At 44.1% G+C, this 24,762-nt stretch overlaps 1 protein-coding gene across 9 annotated transcripts in view; it reads right to left on the reverse strand.

Moving 5' to 3' along the window:
- Nucleotides 1-24,762, reverse strand: part of Ilf3 (interleukin enhancer binding factor 3) — a 33,126-nt gene that overhangs the window by 3,562 nt on the left and 4,802 nt on the right. For 3 of the 9 annotated variants that reach the window (XM_027955090.2, XM_027955085.2, XM_071602624.1), the window contains exons 2-18: nt 15,032-15,129; nt 14,686-14,724; nt 14,018-14,247; nt 13,708-13,885; nt 9,058-9,205; nt 7,636-7,727; nt 7,145-7,240; nt 6,223-6,334; nt 5,679-5,776; nt 4,991-5,102; nt 4,800-4,910; nt 3,818-4,017; nt 3,332-3,499; nt 2,876-3,013; nt 2,576-2,752; nt 2,331-2,484; nt 2,116-2,169 (exon numbers count right to left, since the gene is read on the reverse strand). In XM_027955090.2, the coding sequence (XP_027810891.1) occupies nt 2,116-2,169; nt 2,331-2,484; nt 2,576-2,752; nt 2,876-3,013; nt 3,332-3,499; nt 3,818-4,017; nt 4,800-4,910; nt 4,991-5,102; nt 5,679-5,776; nt 6,223-6,334; nt 7,145-7,240; nt 7,636-7,727; nt 9,058-9,205; nt 13,708-13,885; nt 14,018-14,247; nt 14,686-14,724; nt 15,032-15,034 (2,110 nt within the window). In that variant the 5' untranslated portion in view covers nt 15,035-15,129. Of the gene's footprint in view, nt 1-51; nt 1,671-2,115; nt 2,170-2,330; nt 2,485-2,575; nt 2,753-2,875; nt 3,014-3,331; nt 3,500-3,817; nt 4,018-4,799; nt 4,911-4,990; nt 5,103-5,678; nt 5,777-6,222; nt 6,335-7,144; nt 7,241-7,635; nt 7,728-9,057; nt 9,206-13,707; nt 13,886-14,017; nt 14,248-14,685; nt 14,725-15,031; nt 15,130-19,685; nt 19,763-24,762 lie in introns of those variants that run through there. The other 6 variants (XM_071602637.1, XM_027955086.2, XM_071602627.1 and 3 more) reach the window with 5 other exon arrangements.

Here is a 24,762-nt window from a genome sequence, read left to right on the forward strand (position 1 = left end):
AGCACCCCACCTTGCCCCGCCTAAAGCCGGGAATGAATGAAGACGCAAGTATCGAGGACTCGTTACTTTAACATGTATTGATTAAAAAAAAATAATAATAAAGGGAAGGGGAAGTTTTCAACGTCATTCAAGATAACTATTTCCTGGTATAAAAAGACATTATTCTCAAACAATAACTTTCTAAAAAAAAAATAATAATACATCATGCAATCAAAGTTTTTAAAAAGTTTCACTGAATGTTTCAAACCTTGGGGAACAAATCACATATTAACCGTTTTGACCATTTTTGCCTGAATAAACGCAAAATCTTGCAAGTCAGCACAGAGGCAGGCTTTCCTGCAAAAAGAACTGCTGAGCATAGCCAAAACCCCAGTTTTCAAGGATGGCTCCCACCAGAAGAGCCAAAGACCACTGGGGTCCCAGCAAAGAGCCATAAGACCATGTGCCTTTGCACACACAGAAAAAATATCCAGGCCTCGGGAGTGTGCAGCTGTGTAATCAGCAGAAATCTGGGAATGTACTAGGCTTTTTTTTTCTTTCCCTTTTTTTGCAGTGTTGGGAGACTGAACCCAGGGCCTCACATTGTGAGCAAGCGCTCTACCACTGAATCCCAGGCCATGTATTTTTATTTTAATGGTATTGGGGAATGAACCCAGGGGCAATTTACCACTGAACTACATCCCCAACCTTTTTATTATTATTATATTTTTTCTAAGACAGGGTCTTGGTAAGTTGCCCAAGGCTGGCCTCAATCTTGTGATCCTCCAGAGTAGCTGAGACTATAAATGTGTGCCACCATGCTCAGCTCTACTAGACGATTTTTCAAGCCCCATCCAAACAAAAAAAAAAAATCCAGAATCCCATACATTTGCAACTGTGACCAAGACTTGCAAAATTTCATGTTTTCTACCCCTTAAAGCCTGTCTGTTTCTTGCACAGGAAATGGAAGCACAGTTTTGATACCTTTGAGAGTTCACTCTCTAGCTAAACCAGCCACAAAATACCGCACCCCAAACAAGAACCCACCAGAGCATTTACAAAGGCGGGAGGAGGTAACTTAGCACAGTGTACAATTCCCCATGTTCCCAACATTTTACATGCTTGTTTTAAAAAAAAAAAAACTCAGTTGCTCTGGATTCAGATGTGGTGAAATCATTTTCATCACTGTCAAAGGCATCAACCAGATGTGGGAATTTGTTAAAAGGTTAAAAATTCATACAAAACCTGCTGTAAATTAAGACAAAGGTAGATTAAAATGCATCATTATCTGTCTCTTTAAATAAAGTAATGCTTTCCATAAAAAGCAAAGGTGGGCTTTTGCCTTGATGCTGAACAACGCTGGCTCTAGAATTCTGTGCAAGTCTGCACAAAAATACATTCTCTGAGAAAATTGTTTTCCACTTATTGTGAACTTCAATATGACCAAGTTCAAAGGCAAATCACGATAAAAACTGCCATTGTCTTAAATTCTGCAGGCTAAGAGTTTCAGACAAGCTGCGGTGGAAAGCCACGGTTGAGAAACCCAGTGAAGCACAGGGACACAGCACGGACACTTTGGGTTTTGGAGTTGGAGGAAATTGGAGTAAAAAGTTGATTTTGTGTGCAATACTTTTAGACGCTCTAGGAAGACCCAAAATCATGATAGCCGTAGCAGTCTGTGAAAAAGTCACCTACAAAAGGGGGAGACAGAGCAGAGAGAAGAAATTAGAATTCTTTTGAAAAATGGCACAGAGCGCCACATTTGAAATTCATGTTTTAGATTTCTCTGCTCCTGTGACCCCCAATGAAGGCTCCTTCTCAAGACAAGAGCGGTGCACTGGCAGGAAAGGTGCGTTTGCAAGATGGGTGCTTCGCATGGCTTAAAGCAGAGAAATTTAAAATTCTGACTTCTAAGGAGCTTGGAAGTCACACAAGTTGGTGTGTTAGCACTTAAGAGTCAAGGACACACTTGTGGGGTCGGGGAAGACCTGAGGGCTGTCTGACCTAATACCCGCAAAAAGGTGCGGGTCGATCTTTAGCCTCACGAAGGCTGCGGCTAGGCCGCCCTACACTAACTCAGGCCCATGACTAAGCTGCCGCTTCCTCCCAAGTGGACACAGAGAGAAGCACACTTACTGTAGCCTGCTGTCGCGGAGTTGCCTCCGTACCCATAGCTTCCGTACCCAGCACCTGGAAGAGAACAGACAGGGTTATATGTGTCTGACCTGCCCTTGCCCCCTTGAGTTCCACATTTTAGCCCCACCCAAGTCCCTGCACCCCAAAAGAAACATGGACACACCCAGAAAATATAAACTGGGTAGATGGGGACAGCACAGGACAAGGGCCCTCACCAGCATTCATGTAGCCTCCATGATTGGCGCCACCAAATCCTCTCCCTCGCCCTCGTCCACGAATGTTGCCTCCTCTTCCCCGTCCTCGGAGGTTTGGAGGTGGAGGCACTTCATTGTGCATGGGGCCTCCCATGCCAAAGCCAGGGTTGTGTGGCTGGAAGAGAAAGCAGACAAGTGAGGGTCGCCTCCCCTCACCATATGAGAGAATTTTTGCTGAAGCTGAAGACTCAAGGACATGTGCTTACCTTGGCAGCAAATTTAGGTCCCCCTCTGACAGGGACTGGGGCTCTCTTTTTTTTGTTGGCTTCGAGGGCAAGGGGAGCATCAGGGAAAAGCTTTTCCAGTGCAGCAAGGGCAGCATACGCCTTTGCCACCTTTTTGTTTGAACCAGCACCTTGAAACTTCTGTCCATCCACCTCGACCTGAAGACAATGGATGGATGGGTGTGGAGGTGACACAGTGCCTTCCTCTGGGGAAGGAGTCCCACCTTTGTAGAGAGCAGTCCCCCAATCCAGGAAGCACAGGACTGGCCCTTGGTCACTCACCTCCATGACAAATCGCTTGTCGTGGCTGCCCCCAGTCTCAGAGATGAGCTCATACTTGAGGCCGCGCCTCTTCTCATTAAGCTCCATAACTGGGTTCTTGCCATGCTTAGTTAGGATCGGCCCCTGCTGTTTTACGTTCTCAGGGAAAACACAAAAGAAAACCAACAAACTCAGCTACAGGCTATCCAACCACATGGTGGGATACAACCCAATTGGGGTTGAGGTCCTCTGCTCCACATCCCCTGCCATCCCCATCTGAGTATATGCCAACTCACAAATGCCTACGCCAAATAACGCAACCAACCCCACCAGACCCCACTCTGGTGAGCCAAACCATGCCCTGTATGTTGTGGCTACAGTTTTAGGCGTGGGGGGAATCTTTTTTTATATAAAGAAACAACCAATGGCTGCCCGCTCTGCCCTGGCAGTCACTCCCAGCACCCACCACACGCTCACCTCGGCAGTTGCATCTGAGGGAAAGGCAGCACTGGGCGCTGAAACAGCTTCCACTATGGGAGGCGGGGCCGCCACTGCTGGCTTCGCATCTGTCTCCTCAGCAGAATCCTCCCCCTTGCTGGAGTCCCTGCCTTCAGCGCCAGTTGGCAGGCCCATGTCCTGTAACACCTGCAAGGAGGCCAGACCCAGAGTCCTAATGTGGAAAGGACCAGTGTGGAACCTTCCCTGCAGGTCCTTGCAGCACCCTACAGCTGCCTGGGGCATCCTGGATCAGAAGCTGAGGGTACAGCCCGGCAACTTGCAGTTACTTTTGAGGAACCTCTAAAAGCATTCTTGCCACGTGGTACTTGGCAAATGTGTGAAAATCTAACCTTGGTGTATCCATGCCTTCCCCAGGATGCATGCTATATCGATGGGGACTGAGGTCTCTAAAGGAGCCCAGGAGAAAACTGGTTTTGCCATTCAGACGACATCAGCCACATTTACCTTAACAGCCACGTGCAGCTTGGCAGTCTTTTTGGATGGCCCAGAAGCCTCAAATGAACTTCCATCCACCTCCACAGACATAGTGAAGATAGGGGCATGGACAGGGCCCGTCTGGGAAACCAGCTTGTACTGCAGCCCTGGCTTCAGCTGGTTCAGCCGCATCAGAGCATTCATAGCTTGGGGAGGCTCAGCCTTCTCCTCTGAGGAGAGAACACCAAGATAGTTTGGAATGAGACACCAAAATGCCTCTGTCAGAGAAAGCCCAGGTGAGGACGCTGAAGTCTCAGTGAGTGCTGCACTGCCAGACAGTTTGGCCTGTGCTTCTCCCACAGCCACCCGCAGATGCACATCCACCCCCATGTGTTCCAGTCATCTGTGAGAGTTATTGATTACTTAAGTGTTAGGGATCAAAACTGAAGCCTCGAACATGGTCAGGCAAGGGCTCTCCACTGAGCTATAACCCCAGTCTAATTTTTAAAAGGACTTAAAAATCACATTCAAGAAAAATGAAGGTCAGCGCAGTGGTGCACACCCATAATCCCAGCTGCTGAGGAAGCTGAGGCAGGAGGATTGAGAGTTCAAAGTCAGCCTCAGCAACTTAACGAGGTCCTTAGCAACTTAGTGAGACCCTGTCTCAATAAAATATGAACAAGAGCTGGGGATGCGGCTTAGTGGTTGAGAGCCCCTGGGTTCAATCCCCCATACCAAAACAAAACAAAATAAAAATTTTAAAAACAACAACAAAAAAATCAAGTTGCTGGGTGTGGTGGTGTACAACTGTAATTCTAGCAAGCTGGAAGGCTAAGGCAGAAGGATAGCAAGTTTGAAGCAAGCCTCAGCAATTTATATGGCCCTCACCAACCCAGGAGACCTTGTCTCAAAAAAAAAAAGAAAAAAGAAAAGAAAAGCAAAATTCAGTGCTGGGGCCAACCAAATTGAAGGAGGACTAAATCAACAGCACCAACAAGACATATGCCTGTACCTTTCTTTTGAATCTTCTTCTTCTTCTTGCTGGGAGACTTTTCCTCACCATCCTCTTCCATTGGGCGTTTCATGGGCGTAATGGCATAAGTAGTGCTGGGGGGGATTTGAACTGAAACAGGAAAATAGGGTGGAAGGGCTATAGGTGGCCTCTCTGAAGAGCCTAGTTACCCAATGCCTGTGTATGCTTACCGGTGTAATCCACTGGATTCTCATTCTTTGGTTTCTTGGGCATCTTGGAAGGCAAGGGGTCCATTCCAAGTACTTTATGAAGCTGGCCAAACGCAGCAAGTCGTAGTGCATGCTGGAGAAGGGGAAGAAGAGTCTGACCTGGCTGCCCTGCGCTCACAGCTATAGCATATGTTGCTCACTAATGTCTTCTGAGATGGAGCAGGAGCTGGGTAACTACTAATGATCTCCCCTACATAAAGGAGGGGTCCCCCAACAGCCAGGGCAGGGCCTGACCGACTGCTTCAGCCCAGCCTTGCTGTGGGGGAAGGCCAGCCAGTGACCACCCCCCTTAAAGAAGAATACAGGAGACCCCAACCTGGGCACTGGTTGCCACACGGAGCCAGGTGGTGGGCCTGCACAGGGGAAGGACCCCTGGAGCAATCTGTATAGCAAACATGTCTCCCCGCTGCACTCTATATGCCAACAGGGCACTCAGGCAGACTGAGGGGCAGACAACAACCACGCATGGCGCCAAGGGGAAAGAAGAATCCCAGATTGGGGCGCCCTGTATCAAAATTCATGCCTTGCCTTCAGTTCACAACCTGAACCTATGATCCAGGGGCTGCCCTGTGAATACTCAGTAATGGAACTGGGAGCCAGTGAGTGCAAACTGGGTACGGGCTCACGTTGGCAATGGCGACAACTATACCTGCGCACTCTGTGTGATATCTTCCCGTTGCTGTCTGTCTAGATGCCCAATAGCATCAGTGGCTTCTTTTTCACAAGGGTCATAAATGCCAGAACCATCTGAAGGCAGGAAACAAGGAAGATATGCAGAGGATTATCTTTTAGCATCTCAGAAGAGTTGTGCTGGCTGAGGGGACCAGGTGCGTTACTCCCCCGCGCCCCATCCACACCCAGCTCTGGAAAACACGCCGAGCTCGGTGACCCACTCGGCATCCAGCCCTTGACAAAAATAATCCACATATGTCTCAGAGCAAGAAAGTCATGTGGGAGTGGGTCACCACTGCCCCCGGATCCGCCCTTTGAATCACAGCTGCGGACCCGGCACAGGGCTGGATATGATGGTGCAAGAGGGTAATCACATGCTTCGGCCCTAGCGGGGTACACGGAGCTGCTGCTGCTGCTGCTGCTGCTGCTGCCCTAACCCAGTCAGTGGACCAGTGAGGAGGTGGCCAAAGGGCCTTGATCCCTGTCCTTTCCCTGCAACTTGCAAACCACAAGGCCCCAACCTGGCATCACGATGCCGGACGCCAAGCACTCCAGCACTCTCCTCAGGGCCTCGCCGGCACCCATGGGCCGATTGGCTGTTCCAATGGACTTCTCACACAGGAGCTCCAGGGGCTGAAAGGAAAGAGTGAAAGTGAGTAACAGGTTTTGGGAGGGGCCTGGCTAAGTCCAAAGCAAGGCAATATTACTGGGTGAGTGGGACAGGGGTGGGGAGTATTAGAATCACAGCCATCCAGTTATGTCAAAGCCAAAGGTGAGACCTGGGGCAGGATTCAGTACACTATTTTCGTTCTTTTTTTTTCCCCCACAGAGACATACTCAAGGGAGAATGGGTACCACCTTGAGAGCAAGAAGCTTACAAGATAAAGCAAAGAATATTCTTTCAAGGGACAATGCAGGCTACCTCCAAAGGGACAAGCTCCTTTTTCTCTTTCTTGGGAGATCCTGGGAATGGAACCCAGGGCCCTTGCATATGCGTAGCAAGTGCTCTATCACTGACCCATATCACCAGGTTTGCCCAAGAAATCTTTTTGGCTGTATGTACCAATATACAATATTGAGCATATAAGTAGGTACATAAAAACACCCAAAGGAAATAGGCAGCTGGCTAGGAATGGTTCAAAAGCTCTAGTTTTCTGACTATCCAAGAGGATCTGCAAATGCTTCTTATGAAACAAGTCACATTGTACAGGCTGGCCTTCCTTTTTCCCTAGGCTAAGCCTGAACATCCCCCATGGAGGATCCTTATCTAGCTCTTAGGCCACCCAGAGTCTGGACAACAGTAACTGCCCAACAAGAAACAGTGAAGGGACATGATAGCCACACCTTGAAAGGCCATACATGCCCAATATCACCCAGTATTCCTGAAATAGGAGACAGCCTCTGCTATATACAACCCTCTGGTCATGGCTACGGGTGCCTTACCCATCCTCTGAGGGGGCCCCAGGTGGGTACACGAGTACACAGATCCCTCAGAACTCGGATGACAATGACACATGACTTCAGCCCATTGGCTCTTGCCTAAAGAAGAAAGGACAGATTCTTTACATGAAAGCACTTCCCTAGAAACAAGGCCAACATGGACAACACAAGTTTCATGGTGCTGCTTTGCCAAGGGTAAACGGTTAAGTGTGCACAACCACCAAGTTATGTGGTCAGCAGTGACTTCACCGGGTGTATGACACTGCTGTTACTCTTAACACAAAGCAGCAGCAGCCCACCTGCTTGGTCACAAGGCTCCTCAGGGGTGTCAAATTTGTTTACGTGCTCTGTGTTAGCAGCTGCACGGCCATGGCCACAGGTGCTAAGATCAGCACGGCTATCGTCAATGTTACAGAAACTTTATGGTAAAAGTTAGCCAAGTTAAAACTTAGGAATTCTCTACCAAAAGACAAAGAGAAGAACAAAATGCAAACCTGGAACCATTTGGCGTGTCGGAGGGACGCCAAGGCAGCAAGGCATTTCTGCCTGTCCAGAACATCCGGGGGATCGTTGACTGATAGCGTTTCTATTCATGGATGGAATAAGAAGACAAGGTACAGTTTGACCAAGGGGTTTCTGTCAGGTGGAAAGGGGATATGGCAGCTTCCTAAAGGGCAGCTGAGTCTCCCAGAATCTGAATTCATCTCCACCCTTGACCAGGGAAGGAGAAGCTAGAGTGCAATGAACTCTGCCCTGAGAGGAAATCAGAAAAATTGGAGGCCCCCTCCAAAAAAAAAAAAACCAAAAAAACAAAAAAACCAAAAAACCAAAAAACAACAACAAAAAAAAAACAAAAAAATAAAATTAGAAGTGGGAAGTTATTCTAAAAGGAATAATCCATGGGGAAGGGAGGAAAGATAGGTGCATCCTATCTTCTAATAGACTATTCCCTTGCTTCCTCCCCATAAATTCTCTAAACTAGAATTTTCAATAGAAAAAAAACAACAAAAAAGGTGGGGGAGGGGAAATAAACTCCCACTCTGCTTCCCACAACAGCCATCCCAAGGCATCTGTGGCAAAGGGGACCACCTCCGCCCACTAGGCGGGACTGCCCTAGCCCCAGCCCTTGACAGAGAGAGTCCTGTTGGTCAAAGGTCCAGCGTCCCTAAATGGATAAGCTAGAAGGGCTTTTGCTTTTCAGCTTCAGATATGAGAGCCAAAGGTAAATAACATAACTGCAAAAAGGGTGCCATGTCACTCTATGCTGCAACAGAGCCGGAGTGTGTATCTATTCTGCCATCTATCTGGGACTTGAATAAAGTCTGAGACAGTCATGGGAGAGGCCCAGGGAAGACAATGAATTGTGGACACAGAATCAGTGTCCTATGTGCAAAGATTCAGTTGGAAAGGCTTGCAACAGTTTACAATGTTGCAATGGGCCCTTGATGTCTCAGACATTTGACCAGACAGAAGTACCAATGGCAGAGGACAAAGGAAGCAGCCCTCAGTTCTGCTGCAACACAAACTGACCTAACAATTCCAATGTGACATTCATGCACAAGCCATCTGTTTGTCATTAACAACTGCAAAATTGTAAGATTACCAGGGACCCATTTTTCCAAGGCCAGAGAATGGCTCAACAGGGAGACAAGTTTAATGCTTATATGAAAGAAGATTCAAGGATTAAGAAAAACAATGGTGCAATTCCCTATGAAAAGTGCTACTCACTTTTAGTGCCACCAAATGGACAAACTCCCAGTGATCAAAGCCAATAGGAGATATGACCTCAAGAGTAAAGGTGGACAAATCTACACCTGTACCCTCTAATCAAAGCAGTCTAAAACTGAATAGCACATTTGAACAGTGAGGGAACACCAAGTTTTCAATGTCCTGCCAGCCTGCTTCAGCTTCCCTACCTCCAGCTAATACTTTTTCCATTTCTTCTCTGACAACAGGGGATGTCAGGTGGATGGTCAGGGACAATGGAGGTTCTTTTGTATTTTTTATCACAATTGCAGCATCATCCACAGATTGGAGTATTTCGTACTTGTCTTCTGTTACAGCCTGAAATAGAAAATGCAAATTTCAAAACACTCTCCCCAGAGCAACCAACAGTTCTAGTCGACTCTGCCAGTTTCTGTAACAGAAGCCAGCTTTTCAGGGTGTAATATGCCAGGTAAGCCTCCATCTAGCCTGTCCCTTAGCTGGCTCAGCCCTGGGGAATTTTCTTGCTATTCTGAAGGAGTTGTCACTAATTCCATAGGCAAGAGAAATCATTTCTACTAACTTCATGATGCAATGTGTACCAGACACAATGGCACACACCTGTAATCTCAGTGACTTGGGAGAATGAGGCAGAAAGATCCCAAGTTGGAGATCAGCCTGGGTAACTTAGTGAGACCCTGTCTTAAAAATAAAAAGGGCTGAGGACATAGCTCAGTGGTAAAGTGCTCAGGATTCAATTGCTAGTATCAAAAAGAAAAAGCACTGAGGGCTGAGAACAGTGGCAAAAGTCCAAGCTACTATGGAGGATGAGGCAAGAGAATCACATGAACCCAGGAGTTCAAAGATAGTGTAGTCAACATAGTGAAAACCCCATGAAACAAAAAATGCAACAGGGAAGAGCTTAGGATCAGGCAGGAGAACAGGATATGGGGCTGGGGATGTAGCTCAGTAGTAGAGCACTTGCCTAGCATGTACAAGGCCCTGGGTTCAATCCCCTGCACCATAAAAGACTTAAAAATATATATATTGAAGGAGAACAGAGTGTGAATCTTCCTTTTGTTACTTAGTAATCGATAACTTTGGATTAATCAATTTTTTTAAGACTGAGGTTTCTAAGCCAGGAGGTTTTTAAGGCAGAGGATCCCAAGTTCAAAGCCAACCTCAGCAACTTAGCAAGGCCCTAAGCATTCAGCAAGACCCATTTCTAAATAAAATACAAAAGGGCTGGAGGGCTGGGGCTGTAGCTCAGTGGCAGAGTGCACGCCTAACATATGTGAGGCACTGAGTTTGATCCTCAGCACCATATAAAAATAAATAAAAGGCATTCTGTCCATCTAAAAGTACAAAAAGAATTTTAAAAAGTGGGGGAAGCCTGGGGATGTTGCTCAGTGGTTAAGGTGATCCCTGGATCACACACACACAAAAAAAGTTGATTTGAAAAATGAACTGAACATGTCCACACCATAAGGCTGCAGGGACAGTTTGAAGTATGTGGGAAGCATAGGCAAATGGTATCCAGCTATGGCTATTTTAATGCTGCATTAAATTGCCAAACTGTGGAATACAAACCACAGGAGGTTTAAAAAAAAAAAAAAACTACCTCCATCAAGCACAGTGGAACAGGCCTATAACCCAGCAGCTCAGGAGGCTGAGGCAGGAGGACTACAAATTCAAAGCCAGCCACAGCAACTTAGTGAGACCATGACTCAAAACAAAAAACTAAAGCTGAGGATGTGGCTCTGGGGTTAAGCAACCCTGGATTCAATTCCTGGTATATAAACACACACAAAGTCTATATCCTATGACACGTTTGTAAGCATGTACTACAAATGAAAATCTATAAAGATGTTTACAACAATCTGATTTTTCCTTTCTTTATTATTTATAGCACTTCATGACAAAAACTCAAGCTCTTAATATTTTGGTTAAAGGAAACAAAGTAACTGTGCTGTGGAGAAAATGAAGGGACCAGAAAATCTAAATTAAGATTTATTTCCTGTAATTCCAGTCACTCAGAGGAAAGGAAGTGTACAAGTCTGCGCCCAGCCTCAGCAACTTGGAAAGACCCTAAACAACTTGGTGAGATCCTATCTCAAAATAAAAACATAAAAAGGGCTGTACATGTAGCCCAATGGTAAAGTGCCCCTAGGTTCCCCAGTACCAATAAAAAGATTTATCCACTTAGGCACAATCAACCTTCTGGGCTGAATTTTTTTTTTTTTGGACAGTACTGGGAATAAATCCAACGAGTTAAATCCCCAGCCCTAGGTATTTTGAGACAGGATCTTGCTAAATTGTCAAGGCTGCCCTCAAACTTGGCATCATCCTGCCTTAGCCTCTTGGATTGCTAGCATTACAGGTGTGTGCCATTGTGCTCAATTTGGGCTGAATAACTCTCAGTTGAAGGAGAGGGAAGCTGCTCTATGCATCATAGGATGTTCAGCAACATCCCTGTCCCCTATCTATTAGGTGTGGGAGTATCCACCCCACCCCTGTTGTCTCCAGATACAACCAAATATCCCTGAGGAAAAAAAAATAACACTCAAATGATTAAGATAGCTCTTTTTTTTTTTGAGTTGGGCTTTGAACTAAAAGAGTCTTGCACATGTTCAACATAAACTCTACTACCACCCAACTACAGCCCAAGCCCATACTAATTATTTTATCTTTTTTCTAAAGAGATACTTCACCACTTTTACTTCTTATTTTAAGCAGGGTCTTGCCAAGTTTCTGAGGCCGGCCTCAAACCTGTGATTCTCTTTGCCTCAGCCTCCTGAGTTGGGGGGACTGTAGGCAGGCCCTGTTTCATTATTAATTTTTTGGGGGAAGTACCAGGGATTGAACTCAGGGGCACTCAACCAATGAGCCACATCCCCAGCCCTATTTTGTATTTTATTTAGACACAGGGTCTCACTGAGTTGCTTAGCACCTCGGTAAACTGCTGGGGCTGGCTTTGAATTCACAATCCTCCTTGTCTCTGCCTCCTGAGCCGCTGGGATTACAGGTGTGTGCCACCACACCCAGCTACCTTTTTCTTTCCTTAAATATTTTTTTTAGTTGTAGGTGGACACAATACCTTTTCATTTTATTTATTTATATGTGGTGCTAAGGATCGAACCCAGTGCCTCACATGTGCTAGGCAAGCCCTCTACCGCTGAGCTACAATCTCAGCCCCTCCATTACTTTTTTTAAAGACTCTTGCTGGATGTGGTGCACACACCTATTATCCCAACTTTGGAAGCTGACATAGGAGGATTGCAAGTTCAAGGCCAGTTGCAGCAAGTTAGTAAGACCATGTCCCCAAGATATAATAAAGAACCCAGGGCTCAATGCCAAAGGCCATGGGTTCAATCTCCAGTGCCAAATAGGGGGGAAAAAAAAGAACGACTACAAGTTTTTCCTTTAAAAATACATCAATTTGCTACACTTAAAACTTTTTTACACAATGGTAAAATGAATTTAAAAATCATAACTAAGGGCTGGGGTTGTGGCTCAGCGGTAGAGTGCTTGCCTAATATGTGCAAGGCCCTGGGTTCGATCCTCAGCACTACATAAATAAAATATTGTGTCCAACCACAACTAAAAAATATGAAAAAATAAATAAATAAAATTTAAAAATCACGTCTAAAAATAAATACTATAGGGGCATCCTCTTTAATAGGTCCTCAAGTGTTCCTAAGGTACTACACTCATTACAGATCTCAATTTTGATCTTTGTCCTGAATCCCAAACTATCAGCCCCATGTGCAAGAACAAATGATTACAAGTGAAAATGTTTTATTTTTAATAGAACAAGACTTAAGGCTCATTTTAAATTTCTTTTCTTTCCTTTTTTTGTAGCTAAATCCAGAGATCATCCTGAAGAGGCAGCATACGGCAGTGATGTACGGGTTGACCTCTTAACAATTCCCTGCCTCAGCCTACTAAATAGCAGGGATTATAGGAATGCCACCACGTTAACTTTATGCCTGCCTGCCTTTCTTTCTTCTTTCCTTCCTTCCTCTCTTTCTTTCTACTACTGGGGATTGAACTCAAGGGAGCACTCTACCTCTGAGCTACAACCCAATCCTTTCTATTTTTTTTGAAACAAGGTCTCACTAAATTGCCTAGATTGGCCTTGAACTTCTGATTTTCCTGCCTCAGCCTCCCAAATCGTTGAAGATTACAAATGTGCACCACCATGCAAGGCTACAATGTTTTCTTGTTTGTTTGTGTATGTGTGTGTGTGTGTGTGTTGCTAGGGATTGAACCCATGGCCTTGTGCATGTGACGCAAGCAGTCTACCAACTGAGCTATATCCCCAGCCCCAACAATGCTTTTTTAATGGAACAAATAAATCAATGTTGAGAGGCTGGGAGTGTGGCTCAGTGGTAGCACTCTCGTCTTGCATATGGGAGGCACTGGGTTCAATCTTCAGCACCACATAAAAATATAATAAAGGTATTATGTCCATGTACAACAAGAAATACATTTTTAAAAAATAAGTGAATGTTTAAAAATAAAATGTCTGTCTGTAACCAGGTCTGGCTGAGGAAGGAAGATTAATTCTTGTATCATCTATCCACCCATCCAATTGAGTCTGGCTATGGATCTTGTGCAGCCTTGTACATGACAATCACTAGGTCCTTACTAGCTGGCAATGTATGGATGCCATTATCACCAGCAGGTGACTTCCTACAGACCCTCAGTTGCTCTGTGGTATTCTTCCTATTACCTACAGAGGAGGTCTCCACATGCAAGTATAAGAGGGAGTCTACATGATCCTTTTCCTTTGCCTCATGTCCTCCATTACACCCTCCTGCCTGCCCCCACCCCAGGCCATTGGTGGTGTTAACACTCACAGCGAGCTGGATGGCCAAGTTGTCAGCCACCTTGTCCAGGAGGGCAGTTGTGGGCTTCTCCTTACATAGCAGCACCAGCTCCAGATCCAAGTCTCCCTTCAGGAGAAGGCCTTTTGCCACAAGGCCAACCCTCATCACACCCCGCAGAGTCCTGGTCATATGTTCTGCCTTCTGTTCCCTGAGGGACAGACCAAAGCCTGGCTCAGTGGGAAGTGGGTATAGCCAGGACCGAGAGAGGTAGAATTTCTTAGGAAAAAGAGATGATGACCTCTACACTGACTTGTCTCACAACACAAAATCTCAAACTTACCCTGACCCTTCTTTGCTCTCATCGTCTGGGGGCACATCCATGTTGTCAGACTCAGCATGCTCGCCACTGCCCTTCTCCTGCTCATCAATCCAATCAGACACAGCTTTGAGGGCTCGCTCAGTGTGGGACACCATGTTCTGCACTGCCTCCAGTTCCTCTTGTGTTGGATAAACCGAAGAATGCTTTGCCATCACGTGGCGATCATCATTCACAAAAATTCGCATTGGACGCTGGAAATGTGAAAACTAAGCTAAAAATGATGTAAAGAGACTAGGCAACCCACAACTTCTCATTTGAGTTGCACATTTCCAAATAGTCACATAAAAAATGACTGTATGAATACAACTGAAGGACTAGGAAGCTAGACAACTAAATTTAGCTGTTTTCTCCAAGCAAAAGGAATGGGGCAATATACACCTCTATACTACAGTAGTCCCCCTTGTCCGCGGGGGACACATTGGAAGACCCCAGTGGATGTCTAAAGCCGTCAACATGTCAAACCCGACATAATTCTATGTTTTTCCTCTACATAGGTAAGTATATAAAGTTTAATTTGTAAATCAGGCAAGTAAAAGATTAACAACAATAACATAACAATTATAACAAAAACTGTAATTAAGTTCTGTGACTGTGGACTCTCTCAAAATATCTTATTGCACTGTACTCACCCTTCTTCTTCTTGTGATGAAGTGATGATGATACAATGCCTACGTGATGAGATGAAGTGAGGTGAATGACGCAGGCATTGTGACGGTGCACAATTTAAAACCTATGAATTGTTTATTTCTGGAATTTTCAATTTAATATGTTCAGACCACGATGGACCACAGGTAACTGAAACCATGGCAAGCAAAAACGCGGATAAGGGGGGACTACTGTATTTGAATTATTATGACACACATTACTTTATAATTTAAAAAGTCTAATATAAAATGGTAACAGTCAAATGCTTTGGGGAATTACTACAAACATCTTTGTGCATAAATGAAGAAAACAAAAACACAACTTTCTTACCATTTTTATTTCTTTTTCTGTAGTGTCTGCAAATCAAACTTTTGCTTATCTTTTCAAATTGTCACAGATTTCCTTGGTGTTATCAATACTTCAACTATCTATAAGACCAGAAAATCTTATTAGTTGCAAATATTTAATACATAGTTTCTAATTTTAGCAGTCAGATATTTGGCAGTAAGAACATGGGTGCTGCCTCACAAAGGGGCCTGTTAACACAGAAGGACACATCTTTGTTTTCAGGTATCCAGTGCTAAAGCAAGGCACTCAACTATAAATTCCCTTAAAATGAAAAGTGCTACTTTCTGGAAGTCAGGTCTGACTTCCAGCCCACACTCAGTCAGTTTTAACTCGTTTTTCTATTTTCCTTCATCATCTCTTCACATACAGTAAGCATTCTTTTTTTCCTTTCTTGTGCCTTGCACACATCAGGCAAATGCTCTACTGCTGTGTCACACCCCCATCCCCAAGTCTACCAATTTTTTTTTTTTTTAAGAGAGAGAAAGAGAGAATTTTTTAATATTTATTTTTCAGTTTTCAGTGGACACAACATCTTTATTTTATTTTATACGGTGCTGAGGATCGAACCCAGCATGCCAGGTGAGCGCGTTACCGCTTGAGCCACATCCCCAGCCCCCCAAGTCTACCAATTTTTATAAGTACGGCTCAGTGGTAGAGCACATGCTTAGAAGCCCTGGGTTCTATCAACAGGACCAAAATATATATACAAGAATATTAACAAGCCTGCAAAAAAAAAAAAAAAAAAAAAAAAACAGTAAAAAGCAGAAAAGCTCATCAAAATCTTGGTGCTTAAAAAAGAAAAAAGAGCTTTAGAAGAGCTCTAGGCCTTAAATGTGCTAAAAAGAAGGAAAACAAGCACGAGAGTGAGCCAAAAGGCTTCTGTTTTACAGAAAAGCAAAGACCTTCTAAAAAATTAACAGGCACATATGACAACTACATCAAGTGGTATTCCTTTGGGCTCAACTCTAGAGAGGTTGAGACAAACGAAAACAGACAATGTAAGTCTTCACAATAAAAGTGGCTATAATTACAATTCTGGTCTCTACTAAATAACATGCCAACTACAACCTACTCAATTCCCGCTCTTTGTAAACAGTCTGCCCATACTGAAATCTTCCAAAGAAGTAAACAACAACAGCCATCCACAGACCAAATGACTCCACCTTCCCCCTCAATCATACAAACAGCAAGCAGTTTCACGAACAAATCCTAACATAACTGACCAAATCAAGAATTTCTCATGTTGCTTCAGGACTACCTAGCAATTCGAATTACAAACATGTAAGTTTCTAAACCTTAACACCTAAGGAAAAACAGTGGGTGATACCCTCACAGAGCCAAGCAACAGGATGTAGGAGGGTTAAAGTCTTCATGAGAGGAGAGGGATAAAGGAACAGAGGGAGCATGGGGTGGGAAAAGTGGGAGACCAAGTCTGAGGCTTAGCTGCTCCCTGTGCCTGGACCCTTGGTGAGCCACTCAATCAAGTGGAAGTTCCACACAAACCTGAGCCTGAAACCCTGTGCCCTCAGCCACTAGCTGTGCCCTCTTGAACAGTTTCAGTGCAGCTTCCTCCCTACAGCTGCAGCATGGAGGTGGTCCCTTTACTCTATGCAGGGAGACTATGAAAATTACAGGAGTCAACCTACAAAAAGTATATGATAGAAATCCCTCAAAAATAATACCAACTTGGAGCTGGGGCCGTACCTCAGTGGCAGAGCACTTGCCTAAGCATGCTGCTTATCTGTAACTACTGGGGGGGAAAAAAGACCAAATTGTACTCCCAAAAAAATCTACATTACCAGACTGATGCAGATTAAGTGATGAGCAAACTGCACACCCAAGTGTGTCCTGTAATAATGAATAATCTTTCAACTAGGAACATATGATACTGGGGTCATGTTTGGAAAGAACATCATTATCTATTTTATACATATTTCAGATACATTTATTACATGCCAAGTATTCACCCTAAAATATTCCAGAAAGGAGGATGAAATACCTGGCCAGCTTAGGCAACTGAGGGAGACCTTATCTCAGATTGAAAAGAGTTGATGATATGGCTCAGTGGTAGAGTGCCTCTGAGTTCAAGCCCCAATACAGGAAAGGATCAGGGGGAGGAGCCGACTAAAAAAAAAAGAATTATTAAAAACATATGAACCTATCAGACAAGGTGGCACATACCTATAATCCCAGTTACTCAGGAGACTGCAGAAAAAGAATCCTAAATTCAAGACCAGCCTCAACAGACCCTGTCTCAAAATTAAAAAAAATAAATGGAGATGTAGCTCAATGTTTAAGACCCCTGGGTTCAATCCCTAGTACCAAAAAAATAAATAAAAGGTCTGAGCTGAGGTAGACTTCACAGCCTCAGCAACTTCACAAGGCCCTAAACAACTTAGACAGACTCTGTATCAAAATAAAAAGAAAAACGGGCTAGGGAAGTGGCTCAGTGGTAAAGCACCCCAGGGTTCAATCACCAATACCAAAAAAATAAAAGGATTGGAGACTGTAGCTCAATAGTAAAGTTCCCCTGGTTTCAAAGACTATGGGAGTTGATAGCTGCTGAAGCTGGGAGATGGATATACTGGGGTTTGCTTGTGCATGTTTTAAAATTTCCATGACAGTTTTTTTTTTTAAATATCTTTATTTTGTTTATTCATTTTTATGTGGTGCTGAGAATCAAACCCAGTGCCTCACATGTGCAAGGCAAGTGCTATGTCACTAAGCCACAACCCAGGCCCACATGACAGCTTTTTTTTTTGAGTTGTAGATGGACACAATACCTTTATTTTATTTGTTTTCATGTGGTGCTGAGGATTGAACCTACTGCTTCACATGTGCTAGACAAGTGTTCTACCAATAAGCCACAACCCCAGCCCCTCCATGACAGTTTTTTAAAATATTTTTTTAGTTGTAGTTGGACACAATGACTTACTTATATTTATGTGGTGCTGAGGATCGAACCCAGCACCTCGCACGTGTTAGGCGAGCGCTCTACTGCTGAGCCCCTCCATGACAGTTTTTTTAATTGTAGTCGGACACAATACCTTTTTTTTTTTCTAATTTTTTGTGATGCTGAGGATGGAACCCAGTGCCTCACACATGCTAGGCAAGCAAGCGCTCTACCACTAAGCCACAACCCCAGCCCAGTTTCATTTTTAACACAGAGTAAACTTAAAAAACTTCTACAAAGATGCAGACATGGCAGATAAACTAAAAAACGAAACAAACACAGCCTGTTTTCTGACAGGCACAAAGAGACACCTAAGCTACATGATAAACTGTGACAGTCTCCCAAGTCCTGTCACATGGCCACCAGGCTTGGTCTCATCTATGCTGCAATATCATCAATATGATGAGGAAGAACGCAATTTAAAACCCTATTTATTTATTGAGCTGGGGTTGGGGTTCAGTAGTAGAGGAGCACTTGCCCAGCATGTGTGAGGCACTGGGTTCAACTCTAAAAATAAACAAACAAAATAAAGGCATTGTGTCCACCTACAACTAAAACAAACAAACAAACAAAAAACCCACTCTGTGTTTATTGAAAAAGTATTTAGCATGCACCTCTCTTTTGTGCCAGGCCTTGGGCTATAGATGTTGGGACAATGATGGGTAAGGCCAACTAGTACCATTCCTAGAAACTTGACCATCTCGCATATCCTAAAGGAGAAAATCATTCCTTCCTTCCAGGTGCAAGATCATGCCAGGCACTAAGGTTCACAGTACCATCTCTTCACCTCAAAGTCTGCCTCCACTATAGATCTTGAACAGACTTTACAGCAAGGTTAAGACTAAGACCCTTTTATTAATGGGTTTGTAGGACTGTTAGTTTAAAACAACTTCCTTGGAGAAGTAAGTTGACTGAAACAGGAACATACCAGGTAGGGTGAGCCAGGGTCATACTGCATTGTCAGAAAATACACAAGTGTTAGAAACTAATACAGGCTCCCAGAAGGCATGGGAACTGACTTGTGAGGGCTCCTATAACTGTTCTGTATAACTGAGAACCAAAATGAATAATATTTCCATCTCCAAAAAGTTCTAAGCTGGGTGTGGTGGTGCATGCCTGTAATAGCAACAGCTCAGGGGGCTGAGGCCCTATGTAACTCAATAAGACCCTGTCTCAAAATAAAGTACGAAAAAGGGCTGGGGCCAGGCATGGTGGTGCACGCCTGTAATCCCAGGGGCTTGGGATGCTGAGAAAGGAGGATCACAAATTCAAAGCCAGCCTCAGCAACTTGGTGAGGCACTAAGCAACTCAGTGAGATCCTGTCTCTAAACAAAATACAAAATAGAGCTGGGGATGTGGCTCAGTGGCTGAATGCCCATTAGTTCATCCTAGTACCCCCCCACACACCAAAAAAACAGCAGGGATTGTGGCTCAATGGTTAAACACCCCTGGGTACAATCTCTTAGAGTAGTTATAGAAAAGGCAAAACTAATGAACACTAGAAAAAAATTCAGAACCATGAGTGGGGATAGTGGTAGGGACCACTTTGGGAAGGAGCCTAAGAGAGCTTTTTAGGATGATGCACTGGTCAAAACCCACTCAAGAGCACACTCAAGATCTGTACATAACGTTAAAAGGCAGGGGTGGGGGGGAGGGGGAGGAGGCAGCCACAGTGGCACATACCTGTAATCCCCCATCACTTCGGGGGCTGAGGCAGGAGGATTGGCAAATTTGAGCCAGCTCAGGCAAGTTAGGAAGACCTGTCTCAGAATAAAAAACAAAGATTTGGTGTGGTGGCACACACCTATAATCCCAGTGACTTGGGAGGCTGGGGTCCTAAGCTGCTTAGTAAGACCCTATCTCAAAAATTAAGAGGGCTGGGTTGTGGCTCAGCGGTACAGCACTCTCCTAGCATGTGCGAGGCCCTGGGTTTGAGCCTCAGCACCACATAAAAATAAATAAATAATATATTGTGTCCGACAAAAAAAGAAAGAAAGCGGGGGGAAAAAGGACTGGGGATATGATCCAGTGGTTGAGCACACAAGTTCAATCCCCAGTATCAGATAATAAAAAAAAAAAAAAAGAGCTGAGGATGTGGCTCAGTGGTAGTGCACACCCCTATGTTCATTCCCCAGTACTGGGGTGGCAGGAGTGAGGTAGGGCAGAAGGAAGAGAGGGGGTAAAGAAAAAGAACAATAATTACCTAAGAAACTACTGAAACAGCCAGCACAATGCTGCATACTTATAAACCCAGCTACTTGGGAGACTGAGGTAAGAGAAGCACAAGTTGAAAGCTGGGCAACTTGATGAGACCCTGCCTCAAAATAAAATTTTAAAAGATGGGTATTACAGCTCAGTGGTAAAGCACCCCTGGGTTCAATCCCCAGTAGCACCCCCCAACAAAAAATAACTCCAACTAAGCCACAGAGGGAAGACTTCAACTTTGTGCTGCTATTTAGATTGAAATACACCATAAAAAGTAAAGTAACTGGGCTGGGTTGTGGCTCAGTGGTAGAGCGCTCGCCTCGTATGTGTGAGACCCGGGTTCAGTCCTCAGCACCACATAAAAATAAAAAAACAAAATAAAGATATTGTGCCCTGGCTAGGGATGTGCCTCAAGTGGTAGCACGCTCACCTGGCATGCGCGGGGTGCTGGGTTCGATCCTCAGCACCATATAAAAATAAAATAAAGATGTTGTGTCCACCGAAAACTAAAAAATAAATATTAAAAAAAAATTCTCTCCCCCCCTTTAAAAAAAGGAAAAAAAAAAGATATTGTGTCCACGTATATCTAAAAAAATATTTTTTAAAAAAGTGAAGTTACTAAAGGATAAATAGAACATACAGATAGTGGGCAAGGTGTGAAACACAGGCTTAATCAATGAGCTGGGATATAGCTCAGTTGTACAGAGCTTGTCTAGCATGCACAAGGCCCTAGGTTCAATCCCCAGCACACACACAAAAAAGTCAATAGCATAACGGAAGCTGTGTGTAAAGGTAGGTGCTCACTTTTGTCACCCTTCTCTTATTTTCTCTTTGTAACAGTGTTATGAATATGTTTAAACATAAGACAATTAAAATGGTTAACACATTAAATTTATACAAATCCCTTAATCCATAGATATTTTTTAAAAATGCTACACTATATTCTGAGTATTGTTAAAAGCAAGAGAAAACATTGCCCCCCCCAGCTGAAGCAAAACCTCTAAAAATACCATTTGACAGGCAGCAAGGGTCCTGAATAGAAAACCACTCTTCCACCAGTAGGGAATGACATTCATTGAGTCAAAATATCACCCCATAGCCAGGCGCAACTGACTCTCATCTGTAATCCCAGCTGCTAGGGAGGCTGAGGCAGGAGAATCACAAAGTTTGAGACCAACATGGGCAGCTTAGCAAGACTCTCATCTCAAAATCTGAAAAGGGGGCTGGGGATGTGGCTCAAGCGGTAGCGCGCTCACCTGGCATGCGTGCGGCCTGGGTTCGATCCTCAGCACCACATACAAAACAAAGATGTTGTGTCCGCCGAAAACTAAAAAATAAATATTAAAATTCTCTCTCCCTCTTAAAAAAAAAAAATCTGAAAAGGGCTGAAGATGTACTCAATGGCAAAGCACCTTTGGATTCACTCCCAAATAGAGAATAAAAACAGAAAAAAGAACCCCCACCATCTATTAACATGCCCCAGAAACACATCTTCACATAAGTGGCCTGGCCAGGCACAGTGCGCATACCTGTAATCCCAGCTACTTAGGAGGCTGAGGCAGGAGAAACTCGAGTTCAAAGCCAGCCTCAGCAATTTGGCGAGGTGCTAAGCAACTCAGTGAGACTCTGTTCTGTCTCCAAATAAAATACAAAATAGGGCTGGGGACATGATGTGGATCAGGGGTTGAGTGCCTGAGTTCAATCCCTGGTACAAAAAAAAAAAAAGAGAGCCTGCATATGTAAGTTTTCTGTCTGCTGTGTTCCCTGTTGAACAGAAACGTAGGCAAGTCTTGGCTACAGGCAGCTGCCTCACTTCATCCTCTCCTCTAGTAGACAGGTGCACCCTTGAAGTGACTCACTTGGCTCTATTCAGCTGGTATGGCCACCACACCTGGCCTGCCTATAGTCCATTGATCCCTGGGCCCCCCTTCTTTAGACCAGGTCACTGTGGTGATGCCTTCTGAATCAGAGGAACAAAGCAAGTAAGAGTACTCATTAACTGATTAGGAATAAACTGCTTCTAATATTTTCTATTTAAAGGACTATCATATGTTTAAAGACTCGAGCTATTCTTCTTTGCAAGTCAACAAAACTAGCATCAAGATCTAGTTTTGACTCCAGATCTGTCAGTCAAGACAGCTGACTTGGGCCTGGGGTTGTGGCTCGGTGGTAGAGCGCTCACCGTAACATGTGCGAGGTCCTGGGTTCGATCCTCAGCACCACATAAAAATAAATGTATTGTGTACAAAAAAAAAAAAAAGACAGCTGACCTGGCCTTGAACACCAGGGATTCCATCTCATGAACTGACTCCAGAGTCTTCAAGGTAAGCGCCAACCTCCTTCTCAAGAGATTTTTAAGGAATGAACAATAAAGGAGGGAAGCCCACAGCACCCACCTATACACAAGCCTCCACTGCCCCATAGCAATCTACCTCCACAAAAGCTGCTCCTGTAACCATGGTCATGATGCAGCTTGGCACTAGCAAGACCAGCCTCATGAAAGCCCCCCCCACCCCAGGCAGGTAAAAGTGGTAAGTGAAGCACCAGGATTTTAAACATGTTTTGCATATTCTAACATGCAGGAATTAGTATCTTTTGTTCCTGAAACCAGCCCACCCACAGCATGCAGAGTAAGATGTAAAACTACAAAACCTTTATGCCTAGGATGTGATAGCCTTCTTCCTAACCTCACTGACTACAATATGAAGTTCAAGGAACTTGCAGCTGGGAAAAAGCATACCCAAGTTGGCACACCAATGTTTGGAGAATGAATAAACAGGCATGGCCCACCTATTTGCCACCTTGTTTCACAAAATCTTAAAAGCCTTTCCAGTGACTCTGGGGGATGGTCCTGAAGTGGATATCCATCTTAAAAAGACTAAATTAGGTTTTAAAATTTGCATGGACTCAAGCCAGCTTCTGAATGTCTCTAAAGCTAGCCCATCCTGGGCTCTGAAGTAAAATGATACAAACGAGCTACTCTCAGTGATTCCTTAAACATTTTATAGTTTCACATCATCAAGAACATACGGAAAGCAATTTTATACAAATCAACCCAGCCAGATGATGCTTATCTAAATTCTGTGCTACTCTTGAGAAATTGAATAATCCACCACAAATTTAAAAGTATAACTCAATTGTTCCTGGTTCTGCCTGCAACAATGTTTCTACTGACCAACAGGTCAAAAGTTAGGAATAGGAGCTATAGCTCAGAGGTAAAGCGCCTGCTTGCCTCACATGTGTGAGGCACGGGTTCAATCCTCAGCACCACATAAAGATATTTTTTTTAAAAAGATTAGGAATAAACTACTTCTAATATTTTCTATTTAAAGGACTATCATCTTCAAGTTTATTTCCTTCCTCCATTTTTAGTGTCAAGTGGTGACACGTGTGTAATTCCAGTGACTATGGAGGCTGAACCAAGAGATCAGGCTCAGCAGCTTAGCAAGACCCCATCTCAAAATAAAAAATTAAAAAAGGGCTGGGGATGTAGCTCAGTTCTAAAACAACCTTGGGTTTGATCCCTGGTACCAATAAATAATAAAAATGTAAAGGGCTACAGATATAGTTTAGTGATCCAGGCCCCTAGGACCTAGGTTCAATCTTTCATAGTACCAAAAAAAAAAAAAAAAATACACTACTCTTTTCCTCCAGTGGTAATGCCTTGCAAAAATATTATAGCACAATAGCTTAATCACTAGAAGACACTGAAACAGTCAAAAGTATAGAAAATGCCCCCACGAGACAAAGGATCCCTCCTGCTGCTCTGTGCTTAAATCCACTTTTCAACCTTCTCTAGCCTTTTCAACTCCCTAGCCCCTGGCAACCACTAATCCAATCAGCCATTTTGTATTCTGTCATTTTAAGAATGTCAGCACAAGATTGGACATGGCTGCACAAGCCTATCATCCCAGTGACTCAGGAGGCTGAGGCAGGAGGACAGCAAATTGGAGATCAACTTCAGCAAATGAGTGAAACCCACAGCAACTTAGTGAGACTGTCTCAAAATAAAAAGTAAGAAGAGCTAGGGATGTGGCTCAGTGGTTAAGCACCCTGGGTTCAATCCCAGATACCAAAAAACAAAAATTAAAAAAAGTCACAGAGGAATGAGGGTGTTATCTCAGTGGTAAAGCAAGTTCTTACCATGCACCTTGCCTAGCATGTGCAAGGCCCTGGGTTCAATCCTCAGCACACAAACAGAGAATGGCATATAAATGGTACTGTAGACTATGTAACCTTTCATATTTCCTTATTTCACTCAATAGAGTTCTTCTTTTGTTGCTAAATAATATTCATTAGGATGCATGTGCTAGTGTTTGTTTAACCATTCACATACTGAAGGCCATCTGGGTTGTTGTTTTTAATGTGGTGCTGAGGATCAAACCCAGGGCCTTGCACATGCGAGGCAAACGCTCTACCGCTGAGCCATAACCCCAGCCCCCAGATCGTGACTCTTAGAGCTACTATGAATATGTATGTTTTCAAGAGTGTAATTGCTCCATCACATAGTAGTAGCTAGTTAGTATTTTGGGGTGCTGGGGATTGAACCCAGGGC

This window comes from Marmota flaviventris, chromosome 1 (genome assembly GCF_047511675.1).
Source record: "Marmota flaviventris isolate mMarFla1 chromosome 1, mMarFla1.hap1, whole genome shotgun sequence".
Taxonomy (NCBI): domain Eukaryota; kingdom Metazoa; phylum Chordata; class Mammalia; order Rodentia; family Sciuridae; genus Marmota; species Marmota flaviventris.